Source organism: Camelus ferus, chromosome 16, assembly GCF_009834535.1.
Source record: "Camelus ferus isolate YT-003-E chromosome 16, BCGSAC_Cfer_1.0, whole genome shotgun sequence".
NCBI classification, from domain to species: domain Eukaryota; kingdom Metazoa; phylum Chordata; class Mammalia; order Artiodactyla; family Camelidae; genus Camelus; species Camelus ferus.
This window is the reverse complement of record NC_045711.1, coordinates 33906961-33924532: the sequence shown is the minus strand read 5'-3', so window position 1 is coordinate 33924532 and position 17572 is coordinate 33906961. Positions and strand designations below refer to the sequence as shown.

Here is a 17572-nt window from a genome sequence, read left to right as displayed (position 1 = left end):
AGTCCTTTCCCACTAGAAAATCATAAAAAGATTTGTTTATATTTTCTTGTAATTTTTATGTATGATATAAGAAGGCAATCTGCTTTTCCTTTTTTTCTAATACAGCAAATATCCTATTATCTTTGTAACAAGTTCCCACTAATTTGAAATGCACTTTAATAAATTATATATCCATATTGTATGGGTCTGTTTCTGAATTTTCTGTGCCACTGCTCAATCTGTCTGCTCTTGTACCAGTATTATACTGATTTAATTAATACTGCTTTGTAGTAAGTTTTAATAGCTAGTCAGGTTTCTCTGATATTCTTTATCAAAAATTATGTGACTAATTTTGATTATTTTTCCAAGTGAACCTCAGAATTAACTTGTGAAAATCCAGAAAAACAATCCCCCAAAAGAGAGCAAGAGAGAACCTAGATGATCACTGCACCACCACAACACTCTCTCTTGCAAAAAACAAAAACAAAAACAACCAGAAAGCCCTAAACATTGGCTTTTTGAGAAATTTGACATGTATAAAATTTGAATTCAGGATCATAGTACTGCTATTTAATTTGGGTAATATTTTATATTCATCAGTGAAGCTATGGTTTTTCTTTGTGTGTAATCTGCATGGTTCTTAAGTTTTCTTCTAAGTATTTTTATGGATATTTTGAATCTGCTTTTTCTTCTGTTACTACATGCTCTGATTATAATCAATTGTTGCTGATACATGGGGAAGTTAATGATTTTTGTATATTTATTTTATATTTGGCTGTCTTACTGAACTCTTATTTGTTATTTTCCAGTTGATTTGTTTGGTTTCCTTTGTGAATAGTTATATCATCCAAAAGTGACACTTTTTAAAATTTTCCAGTGTTTATATTCCTCTTATTTTTTCCTTATGATATTGGCTAAAACTTGTATGATACTGTTGAATGATTGTGATTTTAATGTGTTAATCCCTGTCTAGTTCCTAATTTTAGTGAAAATGTCTCTAGTATTATATATTTTTTTCTGAAAAAATACTAACAAAGTATTAAAAATGGATACTTCCAGTATTTTTTTTTTTAATGTTACCCAACAAGTGCAAATCTTTTTTGGCATCTAAAGGGAAGAATCTTGATTCCTCCCTCCTCCCACGTTAATGAATTACACTAGGAGACAGAATAATGAACCATCCTTACATTTTTATAATAAATCTACATAATTGCAGTGTGTTATTCTTTAGTGTACAATTGAACTTGTTTTACTTGTATTTACTTTAGATTTTCACATGTAGGTATATAGTATGGTAAGAGTAGAATTGAGAGCGAAATAAGCTCTACCTATAAAGTACGGGAGAGATGTCTTAATCTTCATTTACCTGGAGGATAGCAATAACATTTCCTTTGCAGAAATGAGGATATTATGAAGTTGTTTGTTGAACTCTACAAAGTAATTTGCAAATTCAGTGTTATGTAAATATAGAACCATTAAAATGTAATTTTATGGAATTTAAGATATTAACTCAGTTTTATAGATAGGTTACAATCCAGTGATAATGTTATTATGCTTTCCATATTTGCTTTCAGATATATGTGTATATATATTTTTAAATCTTTCTCATATCTAATGCTGTATTTTAATCTGTCACATGTTTTGGCAGCATCAGATTTTCTTTCTCCTGTAATTTCTGTGGTTTTTTTTTAATGTTTTCCAGCGGCGAGTAGAACAGCCCCTCTATGGTTTAGATGGCAGTGCTGCAAAGGAAGTATCGGAGGAGCAGTCTGGTCTGCCAACTCTGATGTCAGTGATGCTAGCAAAACCTCGGCTCGACACAGAGCAGCTGGCACAGAGGGGAGCTGGCCTCTGCTTCACTTTTGTTTCAGTGAGTACTAAGGCTAAGTTCTTGCAGATACTTGTTGCCCTGGGGCTCTGTGGTGAAGTTTGAGTAACTATTTTGGTAGAGAGATGATGATTTCTAACTCTGTGTTACTTCTAAAGGTATGTGCTTTAACTCTCAGACCCTTGGTTCAAGGGGAGAGAGACTGTTCCGTCAGTCTGAGCGTACCATGGGAAGGAAAACACAATCTTAGGTTGCCAAAAAGAAAAAAAATACTGGTCAAATTCCATTACAAGTAAAAATAAAATCTCTGAACTCCAGCCATCACTTATTTAAAGCAGTATTCAGGTCAATAAAATTTTAGTGTGGGGGCAGGCATTCTGTAGCATGCTTACCAGTCATTTCCCCCAGGTGGTATTTGGGCAACCTACACGCTTGCCTTCTTTCACCTCTTCAGAGTGTTGGTACAGTTACTTTTTCCAGGAATTTTTGGCTGCCTGTTGGCTCCTTTCAGCTCATGTCTGTCTTCTTCCTTGAAGAACAAGAATTTGATCATTATAAAAATTTGACCTAATTTTTTATTTTCAAGACTAATGCAGTTTGGCTTAAAAGTTGTTGCATTTCTTGGTTTCTGTGCCCTACCAAGTACCTATTTGTTGCCAAGGATGGTATAAAGCAAGAGAAGTCCCCATTTTTGGGGGCATCATTCAGAGCTAAAAGTCACCATTGATTCAGATTTCTTTCCCTCTTAGTGGTTCATTTTATCCAGTAATAATCTGTTTCTTTTTTATTTGCTTTGTGGGTTCTGAGTCATTAACCCACATGCAATTGTATTTTTAAAAAGGGCTGTAAAATAGTGGTGTCTAAAGGAAAGGAAATAAAAATAACAAAATAATTAGGTAGAGACCATTGTCCATTACTTGGACTCCCTTCGTTCCTTCCTCCCTCCTTCCCTCCTTCCCTCCTTCCCTTCCTCCCTTCCTCCCTTCCTCCCTTCCGTCCCTCGTCCCTCTCTCCCTGCCTCCTTCCCTTCCTTAAAATAACACCCATTCCTCACAGTTCTCTAAGTTTGGGGGTCATCTGAGCAATAGAGGAATAGAGAACTAATATGCATGGCTTTATCCTCTTTTTTTTTTCCCTCACATTCTACAACTAATCTATCAGAAGATCTTACTGTCTCTACTTACATATCCAGAATCTGATCATCTCTCACCATCTCCACTGCCACCATGCTGGCCCATTATCTCTCTGCTTTGCTTATCTATTATTGCTTTCCCTCAAGAAAGGGTAACACAGCTTTTAAAAAATGTACAGATTTTTTTTTAAACATCAAAGGAATGGATAAACTTCTTGTATGAAGACAGTATAAATTTATGCTTGGGTGGCAAAGGAAATAGAACATAAAATGGGAGAATTGACCAGTACAGTATTTTGGGTGGGCCTGATAGCAGTATGGAATAGTTTGTATGAAAATACAGTAGTATTGTTTTAGAGACTTTGTGTAACTATGTATGCGTGTATTTCATTGTGTGACAGGCATACAGTCAAGTACACAGGATTTTAATTAGCAAGAACTCGTTCCCCTAATGCAAGCCTTCCGTAAAAGGTATGGGCGCATGCAGGCTGGTGGCAGGGTGCACGTGAAGGACAGCCACCTGCTCAGTCCTGTCAGCTAGTCCTCAGGCTGTCAGAGGAGTTGCAGGTGCTATGGTCAGATTGTTCTCATGTGAAAGAGTGATGGCAAAGGAGTGAAAGAATGATCATGTCTGAAGAGGAAACATGGAAAAAACCAAAGGCCTCAAAGCTTTGGTGTAGTTCTGTTTCTCTTTGCTTCTCTGCAGTTCCAACCAGGATGTAAACATAGTAATATAAAGAAAGAAAAAAGCAAAAGAGTTAACATTAATATACAACAAATGTTGTTAATTAATAGATAAAGACAAGCAATTTCCTTTAAAAAAATAAAAGGCAAAGACTATGAACAGGCAAAGTTTACTGGTGGAAAAAAAGACAAATGACTAATAACATGAAAAAATGGTTAACTTCAGCCGTAGAGAAATGCAGAATAAAACAAGACAACTTTTTTGACTTATCAAATTGGCAAAGGATTAATAAATTTGTAATTCTCAGTGCAGGTAATAGTTTAGATATACACACAGTTTTATACTGACTAAAACTTGGTACAGTGTATCTCAGTGTTACGTTTATATATCTTTGGGTCCAAAAATTCCATTCCCATAAAACTACACAGATGTTAATTATACTGTTTATAAATTGCAAAAATCTGGAAGCAGTGTCTCTCCACCACTGTTTCAAAGGAACTTAGAAAAGGAAATCTGTGATGACCTGCATGTTGCTAAATCCAATCATCAGTTCTTAGAACTTACTCAGCGTAATTCAGTTGAGTGCTCCCTTCTCCAAGCACTCCCTTCTCCAAGGCTTCTATTCTTTGGTTCTTACTCATTTCCCAGATCTCTAAACATTGCAGTGCCCCAGGGCTCAGTCTTCAGATCTCTTGTCTATCTTCATTCTCTCATTTAGTTTCTTTGTTTCAGTTGTCACCCATATGCAGAGGACTTCCAAATTTGTATCTCCAACCCAGAGCCCTGCCCTGAATTCTGGACCTAAGTAGTCAGTTGCCTCTAGGAATGGTCTCTATCATATCAATTTTAACATGTCCAAAACTAAATTCTTCATTTTGTTCCCCAACTCCAAATCTCCATTTCTTCCACATCTCACTTATTGTGAACTCTCTCCTAATTGTTTAAAAACCTTGGAGTCGTTCTTGTCTTTAGTCTGTACTCCAATCCCAAATCCCATTAGCAAGCCTTACTAATTTTACTTTCAGAATATGTTCAGAATCCTGTCATTTCCAACCCTCTTTACTACTACCACTAAATCTGGACTATTGTCTCCTATTGAGATAATGGGGGTAGCTGCCTAGCTGGACTCTGCTTTTGCCTCTGTTTTCTTTTAATCTATTCTCAATAGATCAGAGTGATCCCATTTAAACATAAGTCTAGTTTTGCCACTCCCCTACTCAGAAGTTTTTAAAATGGCACATAAGGCCCTGCATGGTCTGTTTCTCACCACGTTGACATCTTTTACTACTATCTGCCTTCCTCACCAGGTTGCATCCACATTGGCTACCTTTCTTCCTCAATACTATACTGTCACCTCTGGGCCTTTGCACTTGCTGTTGTCTTTACCTTAACATTCTTCCTCCAGATTTCAGCATGCCTTGGTCTCTCAATTCTCTTCTCGTCTCTGCTTAAATTTACCCTATTTAGAGCAGCCTACCCTGACTACACTGTATAAAATATCACTCCTTCCTCCCTCTTCCACCATATACACCTTATGTAGCTCCTGTGCCCTACTTTGTTCTTCATCTTAGTCTTACCACCAGCTGGCCTGCTACAATTGACTTCTTTGTCAGACTCCCCAGCCCCACCCTGCCCACCCTCCATTGGAATGTAATCTCCATCAGGTCAAGGACTTTGTTTTGTTCACTTCTTTATCTTCAGTGTCTGAACAGGATCTGCTCTCATAGACACTCAGTGTAATTATATGTCGTATGAATTAATAAAAGCATCTTTCACATAAGGACTAGTTAAATTAAAAAAATATATATATACAATGGAATGCTCTACAGTAGATCAAGTAAGTGAGACAGATATATATATGCTAACAGTGAAAAATCTATGGATAAGTATTGACAAATAAAAACAAGTGGCAGAATATGAGTTTGATCCTTTATATGTTTAGAATCATATTGTTATATAATTTTACATAGTTTAACATAGGAAATTTGATTTTTAAAATTATGGATATGTAATTTTCTAAATTTTAAGAATAATGCATGTACATGGCCCATAAAAAATTGAAGTGATGAAGAGTAAAATTCTTTCCTTTGCATCATTCAGACAGATAACCACTGTTAAGTTTCAGATTTTCTACTGATAACCATTTTAACTTTAAATAATTTATCCCTTATGTAGTCAACTTTTAACTTCAATTTATTTACTCCCCATTGTAAGAGTTGAGTTTAACATACTCATAACGATCACCCAGCTTCCTTTTTCATCTTTCAGTTTTTAATTATTATTACACTGTAAGTGTGTGATATTTATTTTGTTATTTTAACTATAATAGAGTTGTTTCTGCTTAATAAATTATTCTAAAACTTGAAAACACTCCGTGAACATTTACAATATTATGATTGTTTCATTATTAGACATTGTAAAACCAAGTGATTTTATTGGATTCATTGAGAGGAGAAAAAATAGTCCTAGTCACTGAATTAGTTTTAATTGAATGAGGCAGTTCTTCTTGTCAGGATCTACCAGATTTTTTAAAAAAATACGTGATCTGTTATTTCCTTGAAAGCTACATCCTTTTTTTAATTTAAATATAGTTGATTTACAATGTTGTGTTAGTTTCTGATGTAGAGCACAGTGATTCATTCGTACACATACATATTCTTTTTCATAGTCTTCTTCATTGTAGGTTATTACAAGCTATTGAATATAGTTCCTTGTGCTGTACAGTAGAACTGTTTTTTTTATCTATTTTGTGTGTATATTAGTTTGTATCTGCTAATCCCAAACTCCTAATTTGTTCCTCCCCCTCATTGTTTCCCTTTGGTAACCATAAATTTGTTTTCTATGCCTGTGAGTCTGTTTCTGTTTTGTAAATAAGTTAATTTGTGTCACTTTTTAAGATTCCACATATAAGTGATATCATATGATATTTGTCTTTCTCTGTCTGACTTACTTCATGTAGTATGATAATCTATAGTTCCAGCCATGTTGCTGCAAATGGCATTGTTTCATTCTTTTCTACCGCTGAGTAGTATTCCATTGTGTGTGTGTGTGTGTGTGTGTGTGTGTGTGTGTGTGTGTGTGTGTGTGTGTGTGTGTGTGTGTGTTTGTATACACCTAGACTTCTTTATCCAGTCATCTTTCAGTGGACATTTAGGTTGTTTCCATGTCTTGGCTGTTGTAAATAGTGCTGCTGTGAACATTGGGGTGTGTGTATCTTTTCAAATTAGAGTTTTCTCCGGATATATACCCTGGAGTAGGATTGCTGGATTATGTGGCAATAAAAAAAAAAAAAAAAAAAGCAGAACACCTAATTACCTCCTCCACAACAAAATAAATAAATTAAAAAAATTTTTTTAAAGTAGGGAGTAATAGCTATATCAAATAGTGACAAATAGCTTTCTCTTTTTTGATTATCACTATGGCCTCATGAATTTTCATGGATATATACCAGTAAATATAGTCATTCATTTTGGTGCTCAGTTGGTCACAGCTTTATTTATCCCTTTCATCAGTGATGGACATTGGGGTTGTTTCCACTTTCTGGTTATTATGAATAGTATTGCTATGAGTATTCATGTACTGGTTTTAGTATAGGCGTACAATTTTATTTCTTTGGGATATGTACTGAAGAGTGGAATCGCTGGGTTATATGGGAGCTGTTTTTGAGAAACTGCCAAACTGTTTTCCAAAACAGGTGCACCATTTTATGAACCCAGCAGCAGTATGTGAGGGTTTTCCACATCCTTGTCAACACTTATTTGTTTATAGCCATCCTAGTGAATGTGAAATGATACCTCACTGTGATTTTGATTTGCATTTCCTTATACTAATTATACTGAGCATTTTTTTTTGTTTGATTATGTCCATTTGTTTATATTCTTTGGAGAAATAGCTATATAAGTCTTTTGACCATTTTTTAATTGGGCATTTGTCTTTTTATTGTTGAGTTGTAGGAGTTGTATTGTGGATATCAGACCCTTATCAAATATATGATTTACAAATAATTTTCTTCTGTGGGTTGTTGTTTTACTTTCCTGAAGGTGTCTTTTGAAGTATAACAGTTTCGAATTTTGAGTAAGTCCAATTTATCTAGTTTTTCTTTTGTTGCTTTTGCTTTTAGTGTTACACTAAGAAGGCTTTATCTTACATAAGGTCATGAAAATCTACTATTGTACTTTGTTCTAAGTGTCCTTTTAGCTTTTATATTTAGGTCTGTGATCTACTTTGTGTTAATTTTTGTGTATAGTGTGAGGAAGGGGTCCAACTTTATTCTTTTGCATTTGAATATCTAGTTGTCCCAGCACCATATGTTTGAAAAATTGTTCTTTCTCCGTTAAGTTGTCCTGGCACCCTTGTCAAAAATCAGTTGACTGTAAATGTAAGGAGTTTATTTCTGGACCCAGTTCTTCTCCATTGATCTATATACTTGTCCTTATGCCAGTACCACAATTGTCTTAATTACTGCAGCTTTGTAGTAATTAAGTTTTCAAATCAGAAAGTGTGATTCCTCCAACTTTGTTCTTTTTCAAGATTGTTTTGACTGTGGGATCCCTTCCATTTCCATGTAAGTTTTAGGATCAGCTCTTCAGTTTCTGTAAACAGACCAGATAGAATTTATAGCAATTGTGCTGACTCCGTAGATTAATTTGGGGAGTATTGCCCTCTTAAAAATACTGTCTTCTAGTCCATGAATGTATCTTTCCGTTTATTTTAGGTGTCTTTAGTTTCTTTTACTAAGGTTTATAATTTTCAATGTGCAGATTTTGCCCTTGTTTTGTTCAAATTATTTCTAAGAATTTATTTTTTGATGCTATTACAAATAGGTTTCTTAATTTTATTTTCATTGCTCATTGCTAGAGTATAGAAATACAATTAATTTTTATTTATTGATATTGTATCTTGCAGTTTTATTAAGCTTGTGTTTTACTTCTGAAGCTTTTTTATAGGACTTCCTGTATAAAAAATTATGTCATTGATGAATAGAGACAGTTTTACTTTTTTTTCCAATTCGGATGCCTTTTGTTTTATTTTCTTCTAATTCCCCTGCTAGACCCTCTACTACAGTGTTGAATAAAAGTGGTTCAAGTGGACACTCTTGTCTTGTTCCTGATCTCAGGGGGAAAGCATGTGATCTTTTATAGTAAGTATTATGTTAGCTGTATGTTTTTTAGAGATGGCCTTTTTGGGGATTGAGAAAGCTCCTTTCTATTCTGAGTTTGTTGAGTGTATTTATGAAAGGATATTGGATGCTTTTTCTTCATCTGTTGAGATGATCATATGGTATTGTTGTGCTTGAAGTTTATATACTATTTATCTTCTTATGTTGTCATATCATAGGCCCTTTCACTTTTAAAACTTATATTTTTATCTCGGAGAAACTTTTTTTATTGTTCTTTGATTATTTCTTTCCTTTTGTTCTTTTCCTCTGGAAAGCCTTTTGGATAGTTTTGGAACCTCTTGCTGTTCGTGTTTCTTAATTTTTGTGTTTCATTTGACTTTTTAAAATCTTTTCTGGGAGATTTTCTTGACATTGTCTTCCAGATTTTCTGTATTCAGTAACTATTATGTCCATTTTGTTATTTAGCTTATCCGGTTTTTAAAACTTTGATAATCTTATTTTGTCATTTATTTTTCATGTTCTTTGGTGCTTTTTCATTTTCATTTTGACCTTCTCTGAACATTATTTTTAAAGTTGTTTTTATATGAATTGTCTGTTTTCTCTTAGATCAGGTTTCGCTTTCTCATGTTGGATCTTTTCCTTTTGTGCTGTTGGTTTTCCTGAAAATGTGTATTTAGCTTTAGTTGAATGCAGTACTGTTAGGTTGATTTAACATGGTTTGTTGGCATGGATTTTTCCCTGCAGTAGCATAGTATTGCTTCCCAAATAACTCACCATTCGAGGAGTGAGGGGCAGCTTTTATCTCTCTATAAGTATCTGGAAAATTCTAGGCAGAAAGACCAACCCCTCTACAGATGTGGAAATAAAGAGGGCTTAGTTTTGATAGGTAAACAGTTTCACTCTTTGTGGCATATTCCATTTCTTCCTCCATTATGTCAGTTGTGGAAGGCAGGGGTACTGTACTTTGCTTTTTTTCCTCGAGACATAGTATTCACAGCAGGAGCCCTCTCCCTGGACCCACTTACTTTTCATTTTTAAATATTTACATTAAAAAAATTATTCTTATTTAAGAGGTCAGTTAATGTGCATTACCCTTGGGTCAGAAGCAGTCGTATTCAGGACCCTCATTATGCAAAGGGGGAGATCAAGAGGGACCCTATTGGGTTGTATAGATTTTGAATGTCTGATAATTGTCCCATGGGTCCCTCCTGGTTTTTCTGTACACATAAATCTGAGTGTGGAGCTTTGTAGGAGCTCCCTTGAAAAGACCCAGCCTGTTTTACCGCTAATGTTTTCAGCTGTGAATTTCTTTATTTTGCTTTCTCTATCAATCTGATCCCAACTGCTTTTGAATGTTTCTTAAAATTCTCAACTTTTAGAAATTTCTGATTCTTGACTCTTTCTCCTTCGTTTCCTGGTGTTATTTCATTTTAAAACATCTCTGGGAGATCCAGCCTATAATCATGAATTAGAAGCCAGTGTTACTTTTATAATAGGAACAAAGAATACAAACAAAGAAGTCTAGGGAGAATGTTTTATGAAGTAGGGGTTGGACTAAATTTACAACTACAGTGGCCTTCTTGACAAGGCCGTCGACTTCTGTTCTCATCTCCCGAGGACATGATTCTATAATCATGGACGTGTTGGGAGACTCTATGCTCTTTTTGTTTTCCAGTGTTGCGTTCCTAGTGTTTAGCACAGTACCAGGCACAGAGGTTCACAATTAATATCAAATGAATAATCAGAATTAGAGCATTTTTTTCTACCATAAATTCACTTATCACAGTAAGTCCTTATATTTTTGTAGTTCTTTTACCTTGTAAAAGTGGTGTTTTCATTTTCACAATGATTTGCTACCTCCTTACCTGTGTCCCACTTGCTCAGTTAACTTTCTGCATTTTTACTTGTTATTATAGGGCTATTTATATATACATTTTTACAGAAGGCTTTAATTTCAAAACATCCCCCTGAATCACCTTCTAGCACCCTTGGTTTGCTAGGGGAAAACTTAGAAGTGAGCACATGTTTAAAAAAAAAGCATTTAAATAAAGCCCATATACTGAAATCTAGACGTTCATGGAAGAAACTTTTAGTCTGTCATGCGATTCATACTGTCTCTTATTACAAAGGCAGCTCAAACAGTCGTATTTGTTTGGAGACAGGTTTTAGAAGGAGAAGATTGTAAGAGCAATCTGTTGTTAACTGAAGGAGGTAATGCTTGTATCATAGTGCAGTATAATATGTGAGGCTTATAATGATGACCCTTAATCAGTAAGAAAAGTTTAGTCTTGCCACATTGTACAAAGGGTAGAGAACATTTTCAATTTCATTCTCTCCCAGACCTGGCTCTGATCACAGCTCTGCCACTTATAGCCTGTGCGCGTTGTTCAACCTCTTGGAGACTGCTTCCTCATGTCTTACTTCCTTGATCCCCACCTCGGTCTTCTCTCTTCCCCTAGGGTTCTTGTATGGAATGTGAGAACCTGGAATGACCTATCATCTCCCCTCTTTGACTGCTTATTTCCTTCACATCTTAACTCTGATATTACTTTCTCAACAGATTCATCGCCGACTCTCTATAGGTTAGGTTATGTACCCTGTTGTATATGTTCCTGTACCATGTATCCTAATTATAAGTTTGCATGTATTATATGATTGTTTATTTAAGTTTCTTTCAACAGGTATTTATTGAGTGCTTAATATGTCTTCTCTTGGACTGTAAGCTTTATTAAGGCAGAGAAATGACTGGGTCTGGGTTTTGCTTCTGTTTTTCTTGGCCACTGTGTTCCCAGCAACTAATGTAATGCTTAGGCTTAGGGAGTTATCAGTGAGTACTTGTTGAATGAATAAATGAAAATGAAGATGATAATACTGTACCTTACAAAGCTCTTGGGAGCCTTCAGTGTATGAAGTGCTTAGCTTGCTTGTGTCCTGGCCATGACAGCACCTGTAATGTTTGCTGATGTGGGGCAGTCAGTCTGCTGTGGTCATTGAGAACAGTTATTGTGGACACCGATGACCCTTGATTCTTGTTCCCCCACCTCCAGGACCTCACATAGATGCTTAATATTTCTGATTTGCATTTTCTTTATCTATAAATGGAAATAGTAACAACTACCTTGTAGAGTCCTACTTTGTAAGGATTACATGGGATTTTGACAGTTAGCATTTTGACAGTAATTGCCTGATAGGTAGTGGTAATACATTGTTTTAATGTTAATAAACAAGAAAATAATTAAAGGAATATATAGAAAATATCAGAAAAAAATTACATGTGTGGAAACACTGCAATTTCTGATGAGATAATAGTTCTGTATTTACATTACCCCTTAATCCCCAGAATATTCAATATTTTCTAATTATGTCTGTGATGGGTTATATTGTGTTAGGTGCAATTTTGTTTTTAAAAGAATTTTCTGGAGTACAGATCTTCTTCGACTTACAATGGGGGTAGGTCCTGATAAACCCATCATAAGTTGAGAATACCACTCATAAGTCAAAATGCATTTAATACACCTAATCTGCCAAACATCATAGCTTACCTTAGCCTACCTTAAATGTGCTCAGAACACTTAACACTAGCGTACAGTTTGGCAAAATCACCTAATGCAAATCCTGTTTTATAATACAGTGTTGGATCTCATGTGATTTACTGAATACTGTACTGAAAGTAAAAACCAACATGATTGGGTACAGAATGGTTGTCTGGCTACAAAATGGCTGTAGGTGTATTGATTGTTACCCTCAATGTTGTATGGCTGACTGGGAGCTGTGGATCGCTGCTGCTGCCTAGCATCACTAGAGAGTACTGTACTGCCTGTTGCTAACCCAGGAAAAGATCAAAATTCAAAATCTGAAAGACCATTTCTACTGAATATGTATTGCTTTCACACCATTGTAAAGTTGAAAAATCAAGTGGAACCATTGTTAAGTCAGAGACCATCTGTATAATGATTGCATGTTCTTGAATAGTTGAATTATATTAAATCCTAAACTTTATACATCTAAAAATGCCTTGGAATGCCCCATCATTTATGTGTAAAAGTCACTGTCAGCAAGTGACAGTATTGGAAATCAGCCTGGATTTTTGGACCACTGTGTATTCATGATAATATTTGCAGATTTAAGACACTATTCTGAATAGTAGTTCATAGTCCTTACCTGGAGTCACAAGCATCCCCTGTGCTCTAGATGCTTCACCAGCCTTTCCAGACGAAAGCATATTAAAATACAGTTGACCCTTGAACAACGTGGGTTTGGACTAACTGCTCAGGTCCACTTATATGTGAATTTTTTTTCAATAAATACATACTACAGTATCATAGCATCCAAGATTGGCTGAATCCTTGGATGCAGAACCATGGATATGGAGGGCCACTTGTAAAGTTATGTGTGGATTTTCTACTGCATTGCGAGGGGTGATAGGCACTCCAAACCCATAGTTGGTTCAAGTGTCAAATGTATAAGTGAAAAGGACATTTACATATTTAATAATTTATACATTTTAAAAACTCATTTATAAGCATTTGGTAGTTTAAACTAGTTATAGAAACATGGTCCAAGCCTCCATGTCTAGCCCTTACTTCTCATTTGAATTGTTTCTACTTTCACTTTGGCTATTTGACCCTGACTTCTGACTTTTATCCGTAAGTGTTTGTTTTATATAGAGTTCATTGTTTGCATGCATACAAATGTTTGTGGAGAAAGATGCAAAATTTTCTTGTGATTGGTGGTACACCTTTATTACAGGCTCAGCAAAACAGTCCCTCATCTACGGGATCTGGCAACACAGAGCATTCCTGCAGCTCCCAAAAACAGATCTCCATCCAGCACAGACAGACCCAGGTAGGTCAGTGATTGATAAACAGAGGAGGAAGAGAACTGCTTAGGAATAATTGCTAATAACTACATATAAAATCTTTGAGTCCTCTCTTTGTCTTCCATTAATTTCTCTGACTTCACCTCATTATTTGTGTGTATCATATCCAGAACGTGCATTATGAATATTTAAAGTCTTTTTAAAGGTGCCCTTAACTTAGCTTTTTGAGGTGTTTCTTTACCTTTCTGGTGTATTGCAGCAGCAGTGCTTATATTATGCTGCAGCATGGTGTTCAGGAAAGAACATTTGCTTTGGAGACCTCTAGGCCTAGATTCAAATTCTAGCTTTGCAACGTACACTTTATCTTTTTTGAGCCTCAGTTTTCTTCAAGCTCTATAAAACATGGTTGACGTGGTCACAGAGGTGGTTTTCCCAGGGCAAGCCTTATCCATTGTACTCTGGATGTGCTGACCCCTGTGATTTCCCCAAATGTGGGAAACTTGACTGCATAATTTGTGGTGGTGAGGGACTGTGTTTGCGCTCTCCCCTGTAAAAACAAACAAACAAACAAACAGAAAACCATGGTTGATTCTTACTATCTCAGACAGTGTGTACAAAATGCTTGTAGGGACAGTGCTTATGATGGGCTTCAGTGAATTTTATGAAATAAAGAAGTACTTAATTTATTCCTTGTACCTACTCATTTGACAGGACCTAGCTAAACTTTTTTAATGTCTGACACACCAATATAATTCCTCCTTAAACAGTCTTCAGAAACTTTAATTTAGGGGATGTTGTGAACATTGAAAGATAATATCTGAAAAGGATAGTGGGTGTGTCTTCTATTTTGTAGTATTGGGCTAGCCAAATAATATACTGGGTTTTCTTGAAGCCTGTTGATATTGTGTTGCCTTGAAGACAGGATGCTTGGCAATCTAGGATAACTTCTTAAGTCTAAAACTAAACTTAGAGCTCAACTTCTTAAGTCTCAAATCCTCAGGAGTAGATTTTAATTTTATTTGAATTAAATTGCTTTTGAACAGTTAAACAGACTTAAGATAGTTGAGCATTCATCTCTCCCCTTCTGATTGTTCTTTGTTTCCACTAGGTGGCGTGTTTGTTCTTTAGAGATTTGGATCATGTCTCCTCTGATGGCCTTCTATTCAGAGTTAGTTTCATTTCTGGAGTAGTATGTTTCTGTATTGTTCAGTGCACTGTAGTTTGAGAATCCATATTTTTGATTCCTCAGTTAACATAGTTCTGAAGCACAGGTGTAGCAGAACATAATGCTTAAAGAATGGGATGATGAAAGCAGGTTTAATTTCTTGAGCCATGTGATTCCAGGCTATTTGTGCTATTAAGTGCTTTTTTTTTACAGAAAAGTAATGAGAAAAATGTGATGACATGTAATATTTTGAGACTAATCCTAAATTTGTTTTCTCTTTATAGTCTGACCTCACAATAGAAAAAATATCTGCACTAGAAAACAATAAGAATTCTGACTTAGAGAAGAAGGAAGGAAGAATAGATGATTTGTTAAGAGTAAGTATTAAAATGTGGTAAGAGAAGGGGAGGGTATAGCTCAAATGGTAGAGCGCATGCTTAGCATACACGATGTCCTGAGTTCAATTCCCAGTACCTCCATCAAAAACAAACAAAAAAACTAATAATAAATAAATAAATAAATAAATAAATAAATAAATAGACCTAATGACTCCCCCAAAATGTGGTAAGAGACTTTATAATAAACACTGATTGATTTTATATATATCTGAATTATGTGCATACCATAGAGATAATTACTATAGCCAAATAACAAAGTTAAATAATACACATTTGGATATCTTCCTTTAGTCTGAAGGAATCTGAGTAAGAACCAGGATCACACCTATATTCTAAGCACTATCTTTAACTTGAAATTTTTTTTTGGTAATTTAATTTTATTTAAAATTAAAAAAAAAATTTTACAATTTTTAAGGGTAACTTTCCATTTATAGATAGTACAGAATATTGGCTATATTCTCCGTGTTGTATAAATTGGATATCTTAATGAGGAAATTTTAATATTTAAATGTATACTGGAGAAATATATCTGTGGAATATTGTATCTCATTTGGAACTGTGAGAATAGGTATAAAATGTTGTTTTCCCATTTCAGAGAAACTTTTTTTTAATATTCTTGAGTTTTAAAAACTATTTCACAAGTACTTTTTAGCTCTGATTTTGCATTTTGTATGTTTTATAACCTATTCATCTGAAGTTTTTTGTGCTTATAAGAGATATGTTAAAAATAGCTAATCTGGAATTAAAAATATACCCCTAGAAAATATACCATGATATTTTAAAATTAATTTTTTAATATACAATTTGCCATATTGACTGACCTATTATTTTTAAATGTTTTAAAATTTTTATTTATTTATTTTTGGGGAAAGGTAATTAGGTTTATTTATTTATTTTAATAGAAGTACTGGGATTTGAACCCAGGACATCATGCTTGCTAAGTGTACATTCTACCACTGAGCTATACCCTCCCCCTTAACTGACCTATTTAAAAAATGTTTTAAAATGTTTATTGTTTTCTTATTGTAACAGCAACGTATGCTGTTTGTAATTCATTTAGAGAATACTAGAAAATATGACACCCATAATTCCATTTAACTGAATAAAGAATTCTGTTCAATAATAAAGAATATCACTGTATTTTTTATTATCTCCTCTGTAAAAATTTTTACCTATATTCTTTAAATTATCAAAATATAGTATTAAATAGTATACTTGACTCACTCCTATGTAAAACTTGGAGTTTAGCATTGATCTAACCGTAAGCCTGGTCTTTATGAGTAAAATATGATGTTTTAAAATACCTTATAAAGAATAATTCTTACATTTACAGGCAGCTTTAAGACCAAATTTGCAATAATTAGTTACACAGCTTTGTTGAATGGTTTCACAGCTCATTGTTAGTGCTGTTCTTTTAATCACAGTTTTTGTATTCTTTATCTCTTGATTGACTGGAATATATTTTTAAGTAATTATTTTTCAAGGATATATCATTGTTACATTTTTTGTGACCTTGTAGAGCTGAATTTTCTTTCTCTTGCCTTCCTGTATAAAAGATAGCACTGTGTGTGAGAGTTTTATGTGATAACCTCTTGGCCATCTCTTCTCACCTTCTTAATATAACATGCACTCACTCCTTTAAAATTTTTCTAGCATTTAATCTTTCAGAGAAGGCCATGGTCATCTGTTTTCTGTGATAACTATTAACCACCCTTACCCCCCAACCTCCACCCCCATCTTTATTCCTGTTTTTCAAAAAGATTTGCAGGGTACATCTACATAGCTCTATTTTTATTCTTGAAATGCATAGTTATGCTTAATTTTTGCCTTTTTCTGTCTTATGTTGGCCTCTTCCTTGGTTTCTAGCTTGGATCTCTGATCTCTCTTATTCCTGTCATTTTATGTCTCGTTTAATATGATTACCCTTCTCTTCTGAGTCTCATTAAGTTTTAATTTTGTCTTCCATGTATTTCCTGCAGCTCCTGTGAATTTTATTATTTACATTTTTATTTACCTGTTTTTTTCCCCTTACCTAATGCACTTTCTTATCTCATTCTGTACATTCTTTATGGGTTTTGGCTTCTATTTCATGGATACCATGTCTTTGCATTTTATGGAATTGTTCTTTCTTATGGAAAATGTTCTTTTGAATTCTGTAGGGAGATCATTTTCACTGTTCTCAAGCTGATGTTCCTTTTCCTATTCAGATATATTTTTCCTTAGGCCTGTTTTTTAAATTTGTTTGTTTGTTTGCATTTTCCATCTTTCAATAAGGAGATCCATGTTTAGACTCAGTACCTACTTCCATCTTTCATTGTTAGCACATATACTTGCTTGGGATTGCTCTTACTCCTGCTTTTGTTCATTTGGGTGCTGGTTGACTTGCCAAGATTTATAATTAGATACTGTGGGTTTAAAAAGCTCCTAACCCAACTCCAGTATTGGCA

At 34.6% G+C, this 17572-nt stretch overlaps 1 protein-coding gene and 1 pseudogene across 5 annotated transcripts in view; both read left to right on the top strand.

The window, feature by feature from the left end:
- TLK2 (tousled like kinase 2) overlaps positions 1-17572 on the top strand; it is a 101647-nt gene that overhangs the window by 45749 nt on the left and 38326 nt on the right. For all 5 annotated transcript variants that reach the window (XM_032457155.1, XM_032457154.1, XM_032457157.1 and 2 more), the window contains 3 exons: positions 1682-1849; positions 13493-13588; positions 15012-15104. In XM_032457155.1, coding sequence (XP_032313046.1) covers positions 1682-1849; positions 13493-13588; positions 15012-15104 — 357 coding nt within the window. The remainder of the gene's footprint in view (positions 1-1681; positions 1850-13492; positions 13589-15011; positions 15105-17572) is intronic.
- LOC116656916 lies at positions 13958-14112 on the top strand (annotated as a pseudogene).